This window comes from Aspergillus affinis (assembly GCF_023601865.1).
Source record: "Aspergillus affinis strain CMG 70 chromosome Unknown NODE_44_length_242547_cov_84_751050, whole genome shotgun sequence".
NCBI lineage: Eukaryota > Fungi > Ascomycota > Eurotiomycetes > Eurotiales > Aspergillaceae > Aspergillus > Aspergillus affinis.
Genome location: NW_026515825.1, coordinates 205025 through 226578, shown reverse-complemented (window position 1 = coordinate 226578; position 21554 = coordinate 205025). Strand labels below are relative to the sequence as shown.

At 53.3% G+C, this 21554-nt stretch overlaps 6 protein-coding genes across 6 annotated transcripts; 4 read left to right on the top strand and 2 right to left on the bottom strand.

Annotated features, from left to right (window-relative positions):
- Positions 1–652: 652 nt before the first annotated feature.
- Positions 653–3354, bottom strand: KD926_007537 (uncharacterized protein; the record flags this gene model as incomplete). The annotated part of the gene is made up of 3 exons (XM_053100399.1): positions 653–1583; positions 1647–2227; positions 2293–3354. The coding sequence occupies 3 exons, from the start codon at positions 3352–3354 to the stop codon at positions 653–655; spliced, it is 2574 nt and encodes an 857-aa protein (XP_052955976.1).
- Positions 3355–5100: 1746 nt separating this feature from the next.
- On the top strand, positions 5101–6968 carry KD926_007536 (NRAMP family metal ion transporter; the record flags this gene model as incomplete). Its single annotated transcript, XM_053100398.1, has 3 exons — positions 5101–5745; positions 5802–6073; positions 6143–6968. The coding sequence occupies 3 exons, from the start codon at positions 5101–5103 to the stop codon at positions 6966–6968; spliced, it is 1743 nt and encodes a 580-aa protein (XP_052955975.1).
- Positions 6969–7284: 316 nt separating this feature from the next.
- Positions 7285–8048, bottom strand: KD926_007535 (putative SNF7 family protein (Cta1); the record flags this gene model as incomplete). Its single annotated transcript, XM_053100397.1, has 2 exons — positions 7285–7869; positions 7983–8048. 2 exons carry the CDS (start codon positions 8046–8048, stop codon positions 7285–7287), a joined length of 651 nt encoding a protein of 216 aa, XP_052955974.1.
- Positions 8049–9915: 1867 nt separating this feature from the next.
- On the top strand, positions 9916–14133 carry KD926_007534 (uncharacterized protein; the record flags this gene model as incomplete). Its single annotated transcript, XM_053100396.1, has 4 exons — positions 9916–10590; positions 10656–12089; positions 12159–12839; positions 13459–14133. 4 exons carry the CDS (start codon positions 9916–9918, stop codon positions 14131–14133), a joined length of 3465 nt encoding a protein of 1154 aa, XP_052955973.1.
- Positions 14134–14757: 624 nt separating this feature from the next.
- KD926_007533 (NADH-ubiquinone oxidoreductase 51 kDa subunit) lies at positions 14758–19036 on the top strand (the record flags this gene model as incomplete). The annotated part of the gene is made up of 7 exons (XM_053100395.1): positions 14758–14786; positions 14886–15446; positions 15518–15777; positions 15837–17067; positions 17216–17609; positions 17715–17786; positions 17876–19036. 7 exons carry the CDS (start codon positions 14758–14760, stop codon positions 19034–19036), a joined length of 3708 nt encoding a protein of 1235 aa, XP_052955972.1.
- Positions 19037–19753: 717 nt separating this feature from the next.
- KD926_007532 (aminoglycoside phosphotransferase family protein) lies at positions 19754–21554 on the top strand (the record flags this gene model as incomplete). The annotated part of the gene is made up of 3 exons (XM_053100394.1): positions 19754–19863; positions 19932–20536; positions 20596–21554. The coding sequence occupies 3 exons, from the start codon at positions 19754–19756 to the stop codon at positions 21552–21554; spliced, it is 1674 nt and encodes a 557-aa protein (XP_052955971.1).

Below are 21554 nucleotides of genomic sequence, written 5' to 3'. Positions count from 1 at the left end.
CTCACAACCTGGACCCGGGAGTCTCTCCCAGGTTCTACCCAACCGACGCATCCTGTACATTACTATGCCTACGCGGTCATACTCATACTATAGAAACAAAATGACACGAAAACATGGTTCAAATTATCTACACCCTAGAATATCAATTCATTCGTCTGTCGTAACGGGGCGACTCTGAAAATACAACGCATCTGTCCAAAAGGAATGAAGAAAGAAAGCATTTCTGTCTGACATGCACTGGCAAGGAAGAAGAACGAGGAAGAAAGGATAAAAGCTTCAAGAATTCATGATGGTGTGGCCCCGTTCCGTCATTAAGTCATTTCGCCGTGGCCAAGAGGCAACAGGTAGATGATGCACCCAAAACTCCCAAATATAAACGCCGTCCGGTACATTACTCCAGTGAAAAGGACTGAGCGGGGGATATTGGATACCCAGCAAAGATCGCCGGATGTGAATAAACGAGAGAAAAATGTGCGAGTGAAAACAAGGGTACGCAGGAGACCGCAAACGCCGGTTCATGATCGTAGAAGAATTCGACAGAGGGGGCCAATAAAGAGAATGTCAAGAATGGGATATGTTTGGTGTAGAAACTGCTGCAAAAAATTCCAGAGGTACGGCCATGGAAGGGCACGGATTGAACATGTTTCAGGACCTAAATCCAATTGCCAACCGGGTCATTTTTAGGGGACACTCGACTGTTGGCGGGGAGATCCAACGCGAGTTCCAACTTGGGAGGCCTTTCATCCAGAAGGCCCTTGCGCGGGCTCCCACCAGCCGCCTTGAGCGGTGATTTGGTTGGCGAGCCTGGCTCAGGTCGAGGAGGACCTTCCCGGACTGCTAGGTATGGCCATCCGTCTTCAACGGCGGCGGCAACCCAGGTGCGCAGACAGTCATGCACCGAGAAGTAGAACTTCTCTTTGCATATTCTCAAACTGCCACCCATGACCTTTTCAAAGCCAGAAGCGCGAAGCTCAGCTCGAAGCTGGTTCCGTTCCTCGCATGTCGGAAGGGATGCAACGAGCCCATTCAAGAGATCTATATGCGCGGCCAAATAGTTGGTGGCATCCCATTCCACTCCCCCAACATAAGGAGCAGCAGGGACTGGTGGCCTCGGGACGGGAAAATGGCGTTCTCGATAAGAAGCGGAGGGGGTGTCGGCCTGCACAATGGGGATCACGTTCAAGTGATGCAAGAATATCCAGAACACTTCTTTGGTGACATTGCTGATTTCCTTGCACCAGACTCGGTAGGGGCGTGTTTGGTAGATGTTGGCAATAAATGATAGGGGCTGGTTTTCTTCCGGGGGAGTGGGATCCCGCAGATACGAGAGAATCCGATGAGCACGAAAGGCCGCGTCTGAGCCGGAGGTTGCTGTAGAGAGCTGGGTAAACATGAGGTTCATGATGATACCACGAGTGGTAAATTCACTCGGGCCTTTCTTTTCCTCGTCGAAGATCATTTTCAGAAGCGCCGGGAAGAGCTCAGCCTCGATTTTGGTGAGCAACTGGAGCGCTACCGATGTTGTGCATAGAGCTTTCAAGCACAGCAATGTCTCATGGAGGAGAGCGTCCTCGTGCTCTTCCCTATAAAATAGTGAGCATGTTGATCAGATCGATTGCTTCGAGCTGAGAGAACAGGGTACCTACCTCCACTCCACTTTCATGATTCTGTATAAAAGTCCAACGATCTCATCCATCCCCCCGTCCGCAATGAACGTATCGACCCAACTGACAGTCTCGTTTCGCAAAAGGATTCGAAGCTTATGTATTTTGCCAACCTCGATCATCTCCGGCTTCTGGATTTCCTTGAGGTAGTGGACGAAATCGGATGGGTCAGCGGCAGTGTCCCGCGAAAGTGATGTCTGGGAAGCCGTCGGGGTCATAATCTTGTAGATTCCAGTGGGCTGAGAAAGATCCACAGACTTTGGTCGACGATGAGAACTGAAACTCTCGGGCCGTTGTTTCTTTGGAGACGAGGACCCCTTAGAGAACGAAAACCCGCGACTTCTGGATCGGGATCGAGATCCCTTTCCATCCTGCGCCTGTCGGTCTGCTTTTTGCTCCTTTCCGCGACCCTGACGGCCGGTGCTGTCGTTGTTATATACACTGGCGCTCGCACTATGCGGTGTGTTGCTTTCCGCCTTATCCTTCTGGATGAAATCGGCCTTGATATTGGTGTCCAAAGACCGCATCTTGTCTCTCATGTTGTGAGGAATGTTTCTCGCATCCTGGGAAATGAAGTCAGCCGGCATGGTCCGTTACTAAGTGTTGGGATTCGGTAAAGAATGCTAACCAAAAGCTTTTCAAACTCGCTCTCGAGATCCTTGGAGTTGAGCCGTCTTTGCAGATCAGCCTCTTGCTCTTTAGCATTGAACGCCGAGATTGCCGCCTGGACGCGGGAAACCCTCTTAGAGCTTTGTTCTCGCTTCTGTTCGGCCTCTGGGCGCGAGTCTGATTTCGATAGCCCACGAGATCGTCCTCGTCCTTTTGAGGAAACCGGTTCCGGCTGGACTTTTGGGGGCGCTCTCTCGAAGGCCATGTTCTGGGGCGATGGAAGCAATTCCTTCGTCTTACGGTTTCCCGCAAGAAAGTCCGATTTTGGTCGGGGCTTCTGATCCGTGCGGTTGGTGCGGTTCGTGAGCGATGGTTGGTGATAGTCGTGGAAATTACGCTGGTGTGCCGGCCCGTAGGCCTGAGGAGTGTAAAGCGAGACCTCCTCCTGGAATGTTCGGCGTCGACTTGCAGATTCCGGGACTTGCGGTATTTCGTGAAATGAGTCTGCCGGGAATTGGCCCCAGACCGGAGAGGGCATGCTGTCGACCAAGTCCGTGGGGCTTCGATTCTCTTTGTCCCGGGTACTTCTGGAACCATCCCCTTTTCTTCCGCGCTGGGACCGCTTTAAGATGGCCGACAGGCTGTTGGCGGATTTGGCTTTCTTCGGTTTCAGGTCTGTGGACTCGTCTTCCAGCGACTCCTCCGATTTATGGTCCCTACGTTCCATGTAGCTTTTCAGTGACTTCAGCGACACAGCACTCTTCGTCTTCTTGTGCAGTCCGGTCTTCTCATGTTTGTCGGGCGATTTCTGGCGCGTAGAGCCCGCTTCGGCGGCATCGCGATTCGGCGCGATCTCGGCCAGTGGGTGTTGGTCCATAACACCACAAGTCTGGTCTACCGGGGAGGGGTAGGAGTCGCCCGATTGCTGGCTCCTGTGGGAGACTCCTGACGAGAACGCTTCGTCGGCGGAGTGGTTTCTCCGATGGGCTTTGGAAGACAGGATCGATCTGAAGACGGAGGACTTGGTGGGAGAACGGGTGGCATCGTCAAAAATATTCGGGCCTTGCATGCTGGGAGCCATATCTTATCACCTTTAACCGGAAACTAGGGGGTATCACGAGTGCACAGTCAGTATACCATCTGAGACAGTGACCAGGAGCGACTCAAGGGAGCCAGGCCGGCGCGGATCACTTACGGTAAAAAAGATCCCGATGCGACGGGAGGCAACAGGTCCCTAGGAGAAGGAAAGGAACGAAGATGAGGCGACAAATACAAAATAACACCAACGACGAGTATCTAGAAAAACAAAACAGCAAGCACGCCTCGAAGGACCAAAGGCATTGAGGCAAAAAGGACCAGTGGTGGAGAGAAGAAAGCAAAGAGAAGAAAAGGCACGGAGGTAAAGCAGGAAGACGCCAACAACAACAGCAACAGCAACCACCGGAGCGGACGACAAGTGGGAATTCCGGGAATTTGAAGGCTTCCAGAGCGATGGAGGTAGAGCAGGCGCCGTAATTCCCACCCCGGGCTAAACTCATCTGACAACGGCCTTTCCAAACGGCCGGAGATCGCCCGTAGAGGGTGTAAACAGAGTGCGGTCATCGCCGTTGCCAGGGGCAACCAGCTGTGGAAGGTGAATCCTGCATGCTATTTATTGTTATCCATCCATTGATCGCCCGTGGCTATGATGTATCCCGGTTCGCAATTGCATCCTGCGAACAGGTTTATTTTCCATCAATCTACTGCGTGCAGGGCGTCGTATTCGATGCGTCCATTTATCAGATGGTGTCGGTTCTAGACGTCGTGGTATACTTATCCGTGACTATACTCCATCTTACGGAGTAATCCATGGTCCACCGCGACACTTCATAGCAACTAACTATTCCTAGTGGAATGGTGGCATGTAGTTATGGTAACCTTTTGCCACTCGGTAGTTAGTTAGCATCTCTACTGTAAAACAAAGTCTGGGCGATTCCAAGTCGCGTGCAGGCGGGGGTTGGGCATTCCCCATGTTCTAGAATATATCAGGTCGGATTCTCGTGAAAACACAGTCTGCTCTTCCGACGGATACATCAATGCGCATACACCGTACGCATGAGACCATCTGATCGGGCCTTCTTACTCTTTTGATATAATGAAGGACAAAACAAACAAAGCCAGCCCACCAGTCACGGGGAATGGACGTCACGGGACGCCAAGGCAGATCGGCTCTCTTGGTCTTTCTTGGTCGTGGGGGGAAGGGGGGAGGGGAGTCGGGAGGGAGGGGAGTTTCTTATTCATGACTCTTTCTACTCCTTCAAATGTTCTAGAATACCCCCTGGATCTCGATTATCACCTGTGCAGTCTCTCCCTTTGACCTTGGTGGTTTATCAATCTCCTCCCCCGCCAGCTGTCAGTATGAAAGACCGTGACGATCTTGCCCGCCGGGGCAAAGTTCCCTCGGCCAGAACAGCCCACCCACGAGATGCGTCATGGCTACCGAATTCTGGACCTCGACAACCCACATCGAATTGGTTCACGGTCCCTCTCCGCCCTATCATCGAGCACTAATCACCGTCTGCACACCGTGATTCCGACGACCCCGGATATTTTGACCAGCTAGATCCCCTCACCTGTCTCCGGTCTGCAGTGGAACCCCCCGTGCGCCGCCGTAATCGGGCAGTTTCGGGCATTTGTTCCCGCGGGCTACTTTCGAACGTGGCATTGCGACCGACTAGTACTGACGACAGTCACGGCACAAGTACTAAATCGAGGCGCACGGTCCGTGCAAGTGTTCCACCGTCTGTACAAAATACTCCGACAGAGCGATCAGTGAGCGCCGATCGCCATGAACTGTCCCTCCAGAACGGACGATGATCTCGAACACCCGGATTGGAACCAGAACCCGCCGGCGCTGAGTGCCGATGAAACCACCCGCAACAACCTGAATGGCATTGCCAACTCGAAAGTACATCGGAGACATGCACCAGGAAATGGAGGGATCATGGGAGACGGATTGACAGCCATCGAGCCTCAACCGTCCGGTCTAGATCGCAACGAACCCGCGTCCGAGAAGAAGGGCCCCGGCGAAGTGGTCTCTGCCGCCTTGGGATATCAACCTCCCAAGGCGGACAGCGGATCACCTCGCCGTCCTTTCAAACATTACATTACCTCGTCGACTGTGCATCTCGCCCAGAGCATTGTCAAATTTGCCCGCTTTGTGGGCCCGGGTTTCCTGATTGCCGTTGCCTACATCGACCCGGGAAACTATGCTACCGATGTGGCTGCTGGTGCTGAATTCCGATATGCCCTTTTGTTCATCGTCCTCCTCTCCAACCTGTTTGCCATTTTTCTGCAATCGCTGTGCATCAAATTAGGCACGGTGACCGGGCTGAATCTGGCGGAAAACTGCAGAGAGCACCTTCCTAGATGGCTGGTCATTATTCTTTATATCTTTTCTGAGGCGGCCATTGTGGCCACCGATATTGCAGAGGTGGGTTACTCTTCTCGGTAAGTTTTCAAGAGCATGCCGCTGATCTTTCATCCCAGGTCGTCGGATCGGCCATTGCGCTCAACCTTCTGCTGAAGATCCCTCTGGTGGCTGGATGCGCAATCACACTTGCCGATGTTCTCTTCATTCTCATCTTCTACCGACCCAGTGGTGCAATGTGGGGACTACGCTTATTCGAGTTCTTTGTCATGGCCTTGGTCCTGGGCGTAGTGGTGTGTTTTTGCATCCAGTTATCTCTCATCAAAGAGCAATCCATTGGGGCTGTTTTCCGGGGCTTTTTGCCATCGTCGGCCATTGTACAGTCACAGGGGTGAGTCGAATTAGTTGTCACCTCACTAGCTCAAGTCAAGCGCGTTTCTAATATTCTGCGCGCCTATAGTCTGTACCAAAGCTGCGGTATCCTCGGTGCTACAGTCATGCCGCATTCCATGTTCCTCGGTAGTGGGGTGGTTCAGTCACGTCTGAAGGAATTCGACGTTACCCAAGGCTACGTGGACCCGTCTGTCTGTTTAGGCAGCACGAACGGAGAGGTAGAATACAGGCCATCTCTGCATGCCATCCGGGGATGCATGAAGTATTCCATCATCGAGCTTACATTGTCGCTGTTTACATTCGCGCTGTTCGTGAACAGTTCGATCCTCATCGTTGCCGGCGCCTCTCTCTACGGAACGTCGGGAGCCGACGACGCGGACCTGTGGGGAATTCACGATCTTCTCTCGAATTCCATCGCGCCCGCTGCCGGCCTGGTCTTTGCGCTGGCCTTGCTCCTCTCGGGTATCTCCGCCGGGATCGTCTGCACCATGGCGGGACAGATGGTTAGCGAAGGGATGTTGAACTGGAGTATTCGGCCCTGGCTCCGCCGGCTGATCACCCGGTCGGTCAGCATCATCCCGAGTATTATCATCGCCGGGGCGGTGGGCAAGGAAGGCCTAGACAAAACGCTCACAGCTAGCCAAGTGGTTTTGAGTGTCATCCTACCCTTCGTGTCCGCCCCGTTGATCTACTTTACCTGCCGCAACCGGTTCATGACCGTCCTCGCCGATCGGATCAGCTACGGCCAGAACCCAGGCGACCCGGTGCCGGGGGAGGGCGTGAAAATGAGGAACAACATTTTCGTCACCGGGATTGCCATCATTGTCTGGCTTATCATCGTCGTGATGAACGTAGCTTTGCTGGTTCTTGTGGGACTCGGCAAAGCCTCCTAAGATACACGCTGTAGACTGGGGATGAGCAACGGCCTGTACGGGGACAAAGGGCTGGCCGACTCATTCCTTTGCTAGCAGAAGGCGTAGTTACATGGCACGGAGACTAGAGAAGTTTACAGACCGAAGGTATACATAGGTCGGTAGATCTTCGAATGGAATGTAAGCAGCGTGGCAGTTGTGGTTTCAATTAGTTACAAGGAAAAGAGAACAAGAGATAGAAATGAAAAACTCCAATGCTGTCCATGCTCGAATCGAAACTCCAAATCATAAAAATAGCCCTCATTCAAAAATACCAAACAAAAATCATAACGCATCATTAGCCCAGCCCTCCAGCCGGCTCCTTAACCTTAGTCTGCTCCGGAGGCTCATCAATGAACTGCGGCGGGGCGACCTCATCCTGCAAGAAGCTCGGCATAGCGCTCTCACCCATCGAGCTCTCAAACAAGTTATCCTCGCCGAGGGCCTCCAACTCCGCGTCGAGGTCCGCCTCATCCACATCCTCCGGCACGTCATAAGCACGCGAGATGCTTTCCTGGATCTCATTACCGACGTCCATCAAATCGGCCATCTCGTCCTGCATGCGCTCAATCTTGTCGATATCGATCTTGCCGTACTGCTTCTTCAGCGTGGTCGTGGTCGTCTTCATGGCGTCGACCGTCGTCATTACGTTCTTCAGGTTATCCTGCATCATGCCCGCCTGCTCCATGTTCCAGGATTGCTGCGAGAGTTGGTCCCGTTGCGCCTCGTACTGCTTGCGGCGCTGCAGTACCTTCAACGCCTTCTGTCGGAGCGCGTTCTTGCCGGGTCCGTCGCGCATCTTGGAGATCTTGGACTGGTAGGTCGAGAGCTCGGAGTTCAGTGAGGCTAGCTTGACGTCGAGGCTGGCGATGCGGTTGTCGACCTAGATGTGGGGGAAGAAAGAGAGGGTTAATCATTGTGGGGTTCTTTTTCGGGAGGTTTTTTTTCTAGGTTGTATGGGTTGGGTTTCCGATGCGGATCTGGGGGAAGACTTACGCCGGAGATGGCACTGTCCAGCGTCGGCTTGGGAGCCGAGTTCTTGGTCCCAAAGAGTCGATTCATGTTTGCTGGAGTTGGGGTCAAGGGTCTTGACGGTGAGGAGAGGGGAAGTGAAGATGGAGACGGGATGTAGCTAGCTAGTCTTCGCTAGTTGATAGGTAACTAGGTATGTTGTAGACTAGGACCGTACGGAGTAGTGCCTAGGTAACCGGCGTGGCCACGACTGCCTAGATCTGACGAGGAGGCCTCAGGAGAGGACTGGGATTGATTTCCGTTGATTTTAGGTGACCTCGAATGTCCTTCAAGCGAGGGCGCAGACTGAGATCGGGATCAATGCTGGACCGGAGAGCTGGTCAGGATTCACGATGACACTCTTGTCTTCCCCACGAAGGCGACACCGCTGCACGTGATCTACAGCCGCGGTAGATGCGAATCGCAACCAGGAGATATTGATGATAATAGATAATAAGGGTCAAATGTTCAAAAAGGATCATGAATCATGGATTCCCCGGCCTGACAGTCTGATCATCTGACAGGATCAGCAGCAACACGTGTGACGGGGGATTTGCCAGTCCGAACCATTACGGTGTACGAGGTAAGTTAACCGCTGAGGTATCCGGTACTTGTTAGCCCACCTTGGCGGGTATGGCCAGTGCGGTACCAGATACCAGGGAACAGAACGGCCTCGTGCGGCGGCAAAGGCCGATTCTCGTGGTTTTCCGTTGATTCAAGAAACTCTTGCATTTCTACGCCTGAAACTTGCCTTCCCCACGGATCTGAAACGATTTATTCCTACGGACACTTCTTATCTGGAAGACCGGGACGACAGAGGGATTACAATCTTACGGAGGTAGTCAACGGGGCCCTCTTCCCCCTCTCCCCTCCTTCGCGTATCTTCTTTTTTCTTTTTTCTGCCCCCCGCCGTCAGGCTTGGTGCAAGTTGGGTATTTCCGCCTGGCTTCTTCCCTCCAAGGATCAAACCAAACCGTCAAACCTGCCGGCCGATCCAGACGCAGCCGCCAGCGCAACTCACCGATCATCCTTCCTCTCTCTCTCTCCCTTTCCTCTTCACCTGACTCTCCACTCTTACCCTCTCCTCCCTCCTCCTCCTTCTCCCCTTTAGACCTTAAACTGTCTAAACACCAGGATCCGTCTACGGGCTGACAAACCCGTCACTGACCGACAACCGGAGGCTCTGACGCAGACCTCCCCCAAACTGCCGACGGGCTGGATTTCGCCTGTGCACCCTAAAGTAACAGCCCGTGCCTCTGACGACCACTTGGTCTGTTCTCATCTCCCCCATCTCAATCAGGAGCCTGGCACGGTCTCCCTTCCTTTGTCATTCCCTTCAGGTCTTGAAGGTATGGTCTTGATTTATATATACTGTTTGGTGTCTGCGGTTGCTGGTGGCCCTGTCGTACCCCCCCTAATTTGCCGGTGCTTGTCGATTCCCACATGGCTTCTTCAGCGCCTCTGATGCCGATCGGAGTTAAGCTCGAAGACGACTATCTCGCCTGCCCCATCGCTGCATTTTTTGTCATTTTTCTCTCTTCGGAACTATCCTAAGATCGCATTGCTAACATGTTGGTGTTCTAATTGCAGCGCTAGATCGCTCAGACCGTATCCAATTTGTCAACTATTCGCTCTCCTTTCCTCAGCATCCCCCTTTCATCCGATTTGTTTGAAACGACTTGCATATGACGACTGGACCTTCTTGGAAATCCGCCTTTCATCACACAACTCGAAAATCCCAAATACCCCCGTGTCCTGCTTGCGTGTGGGTGTTGTACCGTATAGAAGAGTGACCTCACCCGCAGGAACTCGGTGAACGGCCCGCCGCGCACACGGAAAAGTGCTTCTGATACCCCGACCTTTTCTCTTTTCCTTTTCTTTTTTCCATGAGTCATTTCGCCCAACTATATAATTCATCATGTTTTGGCGTTTCGGAGGATATGCAAGTATCTCAAGCATTGATACCCTGCTTGACAAGCCCCACGTCAGCCTCGAGGAGCTGTTGGACGAGTCGGAGCTGATCCAGGAGCTGAAGCAACACAATACGAAGCTCATAGAGTATTTACGAGATGATAATGTCTTGAAACGTCTTATGGACTATGTGATCGCCCCGAGTTTGGTGAACGACGACGATGACGAGGATGAGCCCAACGACAGTAATGCCGCGCCCGCGTCGAAAGACGCTTCCGCAGAGGAGGAGAAGCGGGGTGATCCGCTGAAGGACCTTTTGGGCCCGGAAGACCTGGATAAGGCGGAGAAGGACCGCCTGAAGAGAGCCTATGTTGCCTGTGAGATTCTTTCGTCGGAGATCTGGTCGATACTCGAGTCGATCATGCTCAATCCCGGCTACCTCCGGGATTTCTGGGGCTTCGTGAGAAGATCGCCGCCCCTGGATTCGGTCCAAGCGAGTTACTTCACGAAAGTAAATGAGACTCTGTTTGACAAGAAGACGAGCGAAATGCTCGAGTTCTTCAAGTCGCTGGATGGCATCATCCCCGCCATTCTCCAGCATGTGGACAACCCAATGGTTATGGACCTTCTACTGAAGATCATTAGTCTCGAGAAGGCGGAAGGTGGCCAGGGGATCGTTGATGTAAGTTTATGGGAGAGCGAAGAGGCGATAGTCGACTGGACCGGCCGCTGACACCCAATCTCTAGTGGTTGCAAACGCAAGACCTCATACCCATGCTGCTCTCGTTCCTGTCCACCGATCGCCCCGCGTCGGTTCAGACTTCGGCGGGCGATTTCCTCAAGGCGATCATCACCATCTCTGCGAATGCCACGCAGAACGACCAGTCGTGCATTGGACCCAACAGCCTGACCCGCCAGTTGGTCTCTCAGCCATGCGTGGAAAGTCTCATCAAGGCCATGCTTCAGGGAGGAAATCCTTTGACTGTTGGCGTTGGTATTGTCATTGAGGTGATCCGAAAGAACAACTCCGACTATGACCCGGATAATATCAATGGCCCCGAATCTATGCCGACCACGTACGACCCCATCTATCTCGGGAACCTCTTGCGACTGTTCGCAAAGCACATCCCGGATTTCATGGCCCTCATCCAAAGCTCGAAGCATACCGTCAGTGATGGCGGGGAGGTCAAGAGCGTGGAACGAGGCCGGCTCACGTCTGCCTGGGGAGCCAAGATCGAACCGCTAGGGTTCGATCGTTTCAAGACCTGCGAGTTGATGGCCGAACTGTTGCATTGCAGTAACATGGGACTTTTGAACGAGCCGGGTAGTGATGAGTATGTACAGCAACGTGATGCCGAACGTGAGCGACTGATCCGGGAGGGTGTTTTGAACCCGCATCAAGAGGGTCTTGGTTTCGACGGCAATGAATCGACCGCGGACTTCGTCAATGGGTCAGTCATCGGCGACGGCACCGCAGAGAACTCCAAGGTACTCGAATCCTCAGCGAATACCGGTGAAGATGGGTTTGAAGATGTGAGCTCCTCCGGCGTCCTTGTTGACAAGGAGAAAGATGCGTCCGACGAGAAAACTCCGAGTGCTCAAGAACCGGCATCTCAGAAAACGACTGCAGAGACACAAGAGGGATCCCCCTCGACTTCTGAAGAGGCCACAGCCAAGGAACCCGAAACTAAGAGCCAGGACCAAAAAGAAACGGCCACCATAGACACGACCGAAACGAACACACCTCCTTCCGACCCAATGTCGCCTACAGCATCAGGGCTCACAGACCGCATCGGTGAAGTATCTCTTGACAGTCAAACTCCCAAGGAAGCATCAACGGAGACGAAGTCTGGGGAAACGACAACCGCGACTCAAAGCGACCAGGGTCAGGAACCAGCGTCCGCTCCCATGGCATCCAATCCCGAGGCAGTGCCGCCTCCTCTTTTTGCCGCGAAGCCTCAGAGTCCTGAAGAAAACACCCCGAGCCCTGATACTGCTGGCCAGGTCGGCGATGCGTCGGGTCCGACGGAGCCTGCGCCGCAGTCTACATCCCAAGAAACCGAGGAGGAATTCCAGCATCACCTGCACCCAGACGTCCAGGTTGACCCCAACGGCCGGCCGGTTGTCGGTGATTACCTGAAACTCATGTTTGTGAAGAATCGGGTTGTCCCCACTATTTTGGTGAGTCAGGCTCGCATTGAAGGTGCTTTAATGTCTAGGGTTTTAATATGCTGATTAAATGTGTTACAGGATTTCTTCTTCCGTTTCCCTTGGAACAACTTCCTTCACAATGTTGTGTATGATGTTATACAGCAAGTCTTCAATGGCCCCATGGAGCGCGGATACAACCGAGCGTTGGCTGTCAACGTGTTTGAAACCGGCCGGATAACCCAGGAAATAGTGGATGGCCAAAGGAGAAGCGATGCCGCCCAGCGTGCCAAGAAGATCCGACTTGGATACATGGGCCACTTGACGCTGATTGCTGAGGAAGTTGTCAAGTTCAGCGAGCGACACCCGCCGGAGCTGTTGTCTCCAACCGTGATGGAGCATGTATTGAATCCTGAGTGGATCGAATACGTCGAGCAAACCCTGTCCGAGACTCGTGAGCGTGACAACGCCATCCTTGGTGGAGTTCGCCCTGACATGTCGGTTGGTGGTCGCCAGGGCATGCTCAACTCTGGTCAGAGCATGAACGCCTCTTCCGCCCTTGCTGAGGCCGGCCTCAACGGGTCAGCTGGAAACTCCAACTTCCAGGGATTTGATATGAACCAGGGCAGTGTGTCCGGCGGAGCGTTCGGTCTCGGTGCCGGCGGCGGCAGTTCTCTTCTCAGCGGATTTGCTAGCTCCAGCGATGACGACGAGGACGAAGAGATGGAGGACCAAGAAGATAGGAACTCAGGCGAACAACCCGCCGAAGACAGTTCTGAAAATGTGGGTGATGATTTCTTTACTGATGTTGACATGCACGACCCATGATGATGATGTTGATGTTGATGACTTGCACTTTCTCTTTTCTTTTCCCTTTTTGGCTTCTGTTCCCATCCCCCCCAAAGAACACCCCTTTCTCCCGTCTCGCCGTCGTCTTAAGCTTCTTAACCAATCTCAGCATTCGTCGTTGTTATCCTCCGGTCCAACGGCTGAGGAAGGGATGGCACATGATCGATGACGGGGAGTGGTGGAGGTTCTCCAGGAATCACTTCATTGAGCGTTTGGCTTGCAGCGCCTTGCATTTACGTCTGGATTCATCCATTGAAACCCCAGCCCTCCCGGAAATCGTGTGGCATCCTTTCCTCTGGCATTGTTCTCCTTTTCTTTTCCTTTCTTTCTTCATAGTCATATAAGTAGTCCCTTGGCTTCCTCGCCATGGTGATGACATTGCATTTGTATACATGAAGCATTGCATTCCTCTTTTTCTATGTGGGGCTTTCCCTCTTTTCTTTTCTTTTCCTTTTGTTTCACGCTCTGTATAGTTATTGCTACACTTGCATCCCCAATATACCCAAACAATACATTTGTTGCAGGAGTAACTGACTGTGATAAACCCAAATAGGCCTCCAGCCAGCCTATCCCCATTCTTCCTCCGCCCCCGGCTCCTTTGAGTCTCGGTCCGTCTCGGGCGCGAAGGCAATTGGCAGCTCGACTTGCTCTCCAAAAGCAGCAGGTGACTGAGAACAGCGACAACAAGGACGAGGACAAGCAAGCTGGCGTCCATGAGAACACCGACTCCCAGTGGCCGTCGAATCCGTTTGTGATTGCCGGACTGGAGGACGATGGCGAGGGAGCAGACTCACCTGCCAGGTCCGCCTTCCCGTCGACCGATTTCGCCCCGACACACAAGGACGAAGCTTTCTCGTCGCCCACGTTCCCAGAGTCCGGATTCAGTCCACCCGACTCCTTGTCAACCAACTCGTCCGACGACGATGGCGAAGGGCAATCACAAGGAGGTCAACGTAAAGAGCGGGTTCCGCTGGAGGTTGATGACGATGATGACGACATGGGCGAGATGGTCGGCCCATCGCTTGGGTCCGACATGATGGACTCCGATGAAGAGGACGAGGCCATCATCAATGAATCACTAGGATACCCCAATCTAGGCCCTGGACGGTACAAGAACTTTCGGAGATCGCACTCCGGCGAATCTCCCTTTGGGGATGAACAAAATGATAGCAGCGACGGCGAAGACGACGGGCTCGTCGAGATTCTGGTCCCCGGGAGAAAGTCCTGAAATGCTTGATTCGCCCCATTTGACGCATTGGTTTTCCGTCCAGAGCGCCGACGTGCGGTGAGGCCGGGAGACAATTCTCATGGTCATGTACACTATTGACTGCATGGCATTTGTATGTTTCGTCTTCGGAATGCGTGAAGCCGAAGTCCCCTTGACCGGAGCTCAGAAGGCGGCGCCTCTTTACGCTGGATGAAGCATCCAAAAGAGTGGAGGGAGAAAGACGGGACACCACCACGTCCTCAAGGAGAGAAACAGAGAAATGGTTATGAATCTACAGGCGTTATTGATTTGTTGTTGGCACTTTGTTTTTTTGCCGGAGGGGCAAAGATGTCTTAGCTTCATGATGGGTTGGGCTCTTTCAGGCAGTTGTACGATAACCACGTTAGAAGAGTGAATGTTTTTCTTCGTTTAATCATCTATACCATCTGTAGCTTAGGACAGAGACCACGAAGGAAAATACGTGGACGCTGAATATCGAAGATCGAACGGGAGACGAACACCAGAAAAAAAGTGGGACATGACGATTTATTCATCTTCCATCCGCCCTTCCACCCCACCTCTTTTATCTTCTTTTCACGCCGTGAAAAAAAGACAGCGTCGTTGACATACGCACTCCTGTTCAACATGGCGAGCGATCTGACATCCTCTTCCCTGTAAGAATCAACATTTCTTTTCTTGCATCCCCCTTTCCGCCTCCCCACCTAGCCAATTAAACCCCAGACAAACAGACCATAGTAACTAACTGCATACAGCCCCAACACCACCCCCCCTAACAGTCTAGAGCCATACACCACGCTGCTGCAATGGATGACCCAAAACGGTGGCCGTCTGCATGAAAGCGTTCAAATAGCCAAGGACGAGCGTCGCGGCGTGCACCTCCAAGTACGAAAGGACTGGGCTGCCGGCGCCGTCCCCACCGGCACGCACATCATCCAGACGCCCCTGGCCTCGACCATGTCGTACTTCAACGCTATTGACTACGCCGGCGGGAGTGCTGTGTTCCCCGCGCACGGGGTGCATCTCCCGCGGGCGTTCATGGACGCCGTCGGCACCGACGAGACGTCGATTTTCTTTCTGATCGGGCAGTTTCTGCGCGGAGCGGACGGCTTCTGGGCCCCGTATTTGCGGACGTTGCCGCAGCCGGGAGAATTGACGACGCCGGTGTATTATGGCGAGGGGGATGTGGGGTGGTTGGCCGGGACGAGTCTGTTGGCGGCGAGGGAGCAGAAGACGAGCTTGTTGAGAGAGAAGTATGAGCGGGCGACGAAGGTGTTGGGGGAGTTGGGGTTTGAGGGGTGGGAGCTGTATACATGGTGAGTTTTGGTCTTTTCATGTTCTTTTAAGGAAGGGTAGGGCAGTTTGTTGATGGTGGTGATGGATCTAGGGATCTCTATATTTGGGCTTCGACGATTTTCGTCTCGCGCGCCTTCTCGGCCAAGGTACTCTCTGGAGTCATTCCGGACGAGGAGCTGCCGGAGGAAAACGTCTCGGTTCTTTTGCCGTTTATTGATGTCTTGAATCATCGTCCCTTGGCAAAGGTGGAGTGGCGGGCTGGGAAGGACGATGTTTCATTCGTGGTGTTGGAGGGCGTTTCTGCTGGCGAGGAGATTGCCAACAACTACGGGCCTCGGAATAATGAACAGTGTAAGTGACACATTCTCCGGGGCAATATGCTATGAGGGAAAAGACTGACAGATCAATAGTGATGATGAACTATGGATTCTGTCTTCCGGACAATCCGTGTGATTATCGGATCGTCAGTCTCCGCGCACCGCCGGGCAGTCCGCTTCAGGTCGCAAAAGCCCAACAGATCCAGATGTTCCCTGAGATGGCTAGTGTGCTGGCTGATGACCATTACTACGTGTTTAATGTCTTTTATCCCCTCCTTGCTCCCGATACCCCCATGGAGCATTCGATCTTCTCCCCGGCGCTGTTCAATGGCGTGTCCATCTTGGCAGCCAACAACCGGGAATTAGAGACTTTAGAGATCTCAGAGCAAGGGGTCCGGATTGCCGATGCCTATGGAAATTCGCGGACCATTCTTGCTGCTATCAGCCAGATCATCATCGAGCTGATCACTCACATCGTGAAATTGAGATCATCCGCGGAAGGGCTCGAGAGTCCCGCCAACCTCAAGCAGACTCATGCAAAGATATACCGGAACAGCCAGATCATGTTGTCCGAGACAGCACTGGTGATTGCGGCATGGACCCTCAATCGGTCGCGGCAGCATAGCTTCACCGGAAGCTGGGAGGAAACCAAGCGCCTCTTGAGCGCCCACATGGGCCGGATCCCGGCAGGCAAGTTTCCGGATACCCTCCAGTCCCGGACCCAGGTGCGGATTCTAGAGCGACAGTCCATCCTCGCCAACAACGGGGAACTCTTTGCACTGGAGGAACTGCTGAAACTCCTCCCGGCTGAGATGCAACCCGCCTGCAAAGCGTGCTTCCAAGAGGTTAATACGACCGTAGAGAAGGCCATTCCCATGCTGCGAGGAAGCGGCGAGAATCCCTTTGCCTTCCCTCTTTTCATTTGCGCAGTGGCAGCTACCTACATGACCACGAAGGATTCCCCCAACGGCTCGCCGTTGTCGCCTCGGCTACTCAAATGGGCCGGCTTCCTGCTCGAGAATTACCCGCCCCCTCCTGACGATGTGCTCTGGGCTGTGGAAGACGAGGACGATCAATATTTACTGACTATGTTTGACGACGCTCTAGAGGATATGAAAGGCCAGAACAATGGGGTCTTCTCTCATTTGGCCGCGTACACCGGGGCGTGGGAGGGCGACAACTGGTGGCTTTCCCCCAACTGGGTGCGATGGGCCTGGATGCTTGTCGAGCAAGAGAGCGTGTCGGTACCGGATGATCCGCTGGGACTGTTAGCTACGGGAGAAGCTGGACAAGGGTCGGTGATGCTGTCGACGGTGTCGTATCTGTATGTTCCGCAGGCGTAGGTAGACAGTCAGGAGTATATAGTGCAAACACATCAAATTACCGCATCGGGAAGGTCGAAACCTGAGTAATCTGAAATGACTCAGCAATATCACGTGATGCCACTATGGCCAATCAGGAGCGGGCCAAAGGCGGATTCTCAGCAAGCGCAGGAATTGCCGCGACTCAACTCCACGACAGCATCATATCTTGTTCCGTTCGCCTTCCCTGCTCCTCCTCCTCCCCCCTCATTCCCCCTCCCCCAATTGGGTCCCAGCTGTCACCATGATATCTCGAGCGGCGGCTCCCACGCCTTCCTCCCTCGCCAACCTTTCCTCCCGGTCTCTCCGAGTCCAGGGCCCGGCTGCCCGCTCCTTCGCGACCGTCCAGGACAACGCCCCCCCCGTTCGCGGCCATGGCGGTCTGCAAGATCAAGACCGCATTTTCACGAATCTTTACAGTCACCATGGTCCGGATCTGAAGTCGGCAATGAAGTACGGTGACTGGCACCGCACCAAGGACATCGTGTTGAAGGGTCATGACTGGGTATGCGTTTCCCTTCCGAATCAATTCGTGGAATTGTTTCGATGGCAATATGTGCAATTCAATGGACAATTGAAGCTAACGGGCTCTTCTTTTCATCTCAAATAGCTCATCTCCGAAATCAAGGCCTCTGGTCTTCGTGGTCGTGGTGGTGCCGGTTTCCCCTCGGGATTGAAATACGTGAGTTTGATTCTTCCGGACTCCCCGTGGGACGACAGGGATGGGAGGACCTGAACCATTTGACTAACCTTTCAATTCTCCCAATTCAGTCCTTCATGAACTTCAAAGATTGGGACAAGGACCCCCGCCCCCGATACCTGGTCGTCAACGCCGATGAGGGTGAGCCCGGAACCTGCAAGGACCGTGAGATTATGCGGAAAGACCCCCAGAAGCTCATCGAGGGCTGTCTCGTCGTGGGCCGTGCCATGAACGCCAACGCCGCCTACATTTACATCCGTGGTGAATTCTACCACGAAGCGACCATTCTCCAGCGGGCCATCAACGAGGCCTACGAGGCCGGCCTGATCGGCAAGAACGCCTGCGGCACCGGCTACGACTTCGACGTCTACATCCACCGTGGTATGGGTGCTTACATCTGCGGTGAGGAGACCTCGCTCATCGAATCCATCGAGGGCAAGGCCGGCAAGCCCCGTTTGAAGCCCCCCTTCCCCGCTGCCGTCGGTCTGTTCGGCTGCCCCAGTACCGTCACCAACGTCGAGACCGTCGCCGTGACCCCTACCATCATGCGTCGTGGCCCCAACTGGTTCTCCTCGTTCGGTCGTGAGCGTAACGTGGGTACCAAGCTCTTCTGTATCTCCGGCCACGTCAACAACCCCTGCACCGTCGAGGAGGAGATGTCCATCCCTCTGCGCGAGCTGATCGACCGCCACTGCGGTGGTGTCCGCGGCGGCTGGGACAACCTCCTGGCTGTCATCCCCGGTGGATCTTCGACCCCCGTCATCCCCAAGACCGTCTGCGACGAACAGCTCATGGACTTCGACGCCCTGAAGGACTCCCAGACCGGTCTGGGAACCGCCGCCGTTATCGTCATGGACAAGTCGACTGACATCGTGCGCGCCATCTCCCGTCTGTCCACCTTCTACAAGCACGAGAGTTGCGGTCAGTGCACTCCCTGCCGTGAGGGCAGCAAGTGGACCATGCAGATGATGCAACGTCTGGAGACCGGTCAGGCCCGCGAGCGTGAGATCGACATGCTCCAGGAGCTCACCAAGCAGGTCGAGGGTCACACCATTTGCGCTTTGGGTGAGGCCTTCGCCTGGCCCATCCAGGGTCTGATCCGTCACTTCCGTCCCGAACTCGAGACTCGCATCAAGGAATACCAACAGGAGCTGGGTGGCCAGTCTCCCTACGCCGGTGGCTGGCACCCTAACAGCAAGGCGGAGGGCAAACTGATCTCCCCTGGCATGTAAAAAAAGAAACCAAAAGAGAAAGAAAGAAAAAAACAAAACAAACCATGATCTTCTGTCTTATTCACATTCTACCATCTCCCTCCACCTGTTGATTGACATCAACAAGAAACGGGACGGGCTTTCAAACAACAGTAACAATGAGAAGAAGATTCACCTCAAAAAAACAAAGGAAATAATAACCTTTCTTACTATGTTTCTCTTAGATGAAGATGTGTGTTTGTGATATGGTTACAGCAGGAGTGTCTTGTCTTTTTTTTTTTGTTTCTTTTTCTCTTCTTTTTGTTTCTCCTCACTTTCCTTCCTTCCCCCTTTTCCTCCTTCTTTCTCAAAGCTCCTTTCGACCTCTTGTTCCCCTTTTTCTATAATGTTCTGTTTAGGTTCGATCTCATGTACAGTTCTCTGGTAGCAGCAATTTCATATTTCATTTTTCTTTTAATCATTTCATACATCTTTCTCGCCTTGGTATCTACCACTTACCGAGTAGACCTATGCTAATTCTCAAGAAGGGTTGAGGTAAAGAATATGCTCCAAGTTAATCTGAATATCATGTACTAGACTATACTAGATCTATGTCGGTCTTGCATGCATAGTCTAGCTCGTGTGATTGCTCCCTTGAACTTGCATTCCTTGCCTGTGCTGAGTCATATGCGTGTGCTCCTTGGTGCATATAAAAGGAGCATCTTGGGGTAGCTAACCTTGAAGCCGACAGACGTCAAAATGCGACCCTTTTCAAAACTTTTCAGTCGACCCGCAAAGCTGCTACCCAGGGCAATGTCCTCCCTGAGTACCAATCCCGATCTGTTCGAGTATACCTCGGGGCGCTTCTTGTGAGTTGGGACGGCGAGCTGCCGAACGCGCCATCTTACGATAGACTGACTTGCTTTCCTTAAACAAGATTTAATGAAAAGCTCCGTCTCGCTGAACGTCGCATCCAGTTCAACGTCGATGCTCTTGCCAGGGCCGCATGCGACTCCGTCGACCGTCACTTCAACAACGTGGCCTCGATCTCGAAACTCGCCGAGGGGGGCTTTAACCGCGTGTTGCAAATTACCTTTAATGATGGATATGCAATTCTTGCCAGGCTACCATATAAGACGACTGTCCCGAAATATTACGCCGTCGCCAGTGAAGCTGCTACGCTTGCGGTTCTGCGTGCTCACGGGATACCGGTCCCCAAAATCCTCGCATATTCTGCAGACCGGTCAAATGCTGTTGGAGCCGAATACATTGTACTTGAAAGACTGAGAGGGAAACCCTTGAGTAACCAGTGGTTCTCTATGGACACCAAAACTCGGGTTAAAATCATGCGGCAGATCGTTGATGTGGAGAGACGGTTTATGGGTATCCGTTTCCCAGCAAGCGGGAGCCTTTACCACCGCCGTGATCTTGAGACTTCACGACATGTTATCCCTGTCTCAGACGATATTGTCGTTGGCCCAACTGCCCAGCATGAATGGTGGTATCAAGAACGAACCTCTCTGGAGATTGATCGCGGCCCATGTAAGTCTCCATTCTGGAGTTACCTCTATCTTTCTTTGTAAATATTGACTTCCCGCCAGGGGATACCTTTGCTGCGTGCTTTGAAGCACCCGCTAAGCGTGAAATAGAATTCTGTCACCGGTTTGGTAAACCACGCCTCCATGTCGAACGATACCTACGGGAATTACACCAGTTCCAGAACCTCTCCCCTGTTCCAAACCAACACCTTCTACTCGATTATTTAAAACTAGCACCGTACCTTGACGTCCCATCTGACCACTGCATGTCTCGCCCGACACTTCGCCATCCGGACTTTTCGCCTAATAATATCCTGGTCAACACCTCCAACGATGTGGTCGGGATCCTTGACTGGCAACATGCGGCCATCCTACCTCTCTGCCTCTGCGCCGGCATCCCCGATCATTTTCAAAACTGGGGCGACCTAGTCTCCGAGACACTCTCCAAACCTGAGGTGAAATTGCCTGAAAACCTCGATCAACTCAGCCACGAAGAACGCGCAAGCGTTCAGGAGACGATGCGGAGGCGGATTGTCCACTTCTACTACGCCGCTCTAACGATGAAAGCCATGCCGGATCATTTCGACGCCATCCGAAGTGAGAGCTGCATGCTTCGGGCGAAGCTTTTCCAGCACGCGCAGGCTCCCTGGGAAGGAGACTCCATCTCGTTGAAATATGCCATGCTCCAGGCCCTCCAGAGGTGGCCGCTATCGCTGGACGAAGGAGCGGAGACAGTAGGGTCTAGTGCCGAGTGTCCGGTTCACTTTTCCGAGGCAGAGAAACAGAAATGTGTGGAAGGCTTTTGCCGAGAACAAGAGAAACTGAAGGAACTGGGCGAGATGAGAGACCTCGTCGGTACCGATGCTCTTGGCTGGGTGTCAGGTGAGGATGAGCTGGAACGGTGCCGGGCCGTCATCCAGAGCATCAAGGATGGTTTGATGGAGCATTCAAGCACCGAGATGGAGAGAACTGCAATCCTTTCCCATTTTCCTTTTGATGATCATGAAGAAGATGTGTGGTAA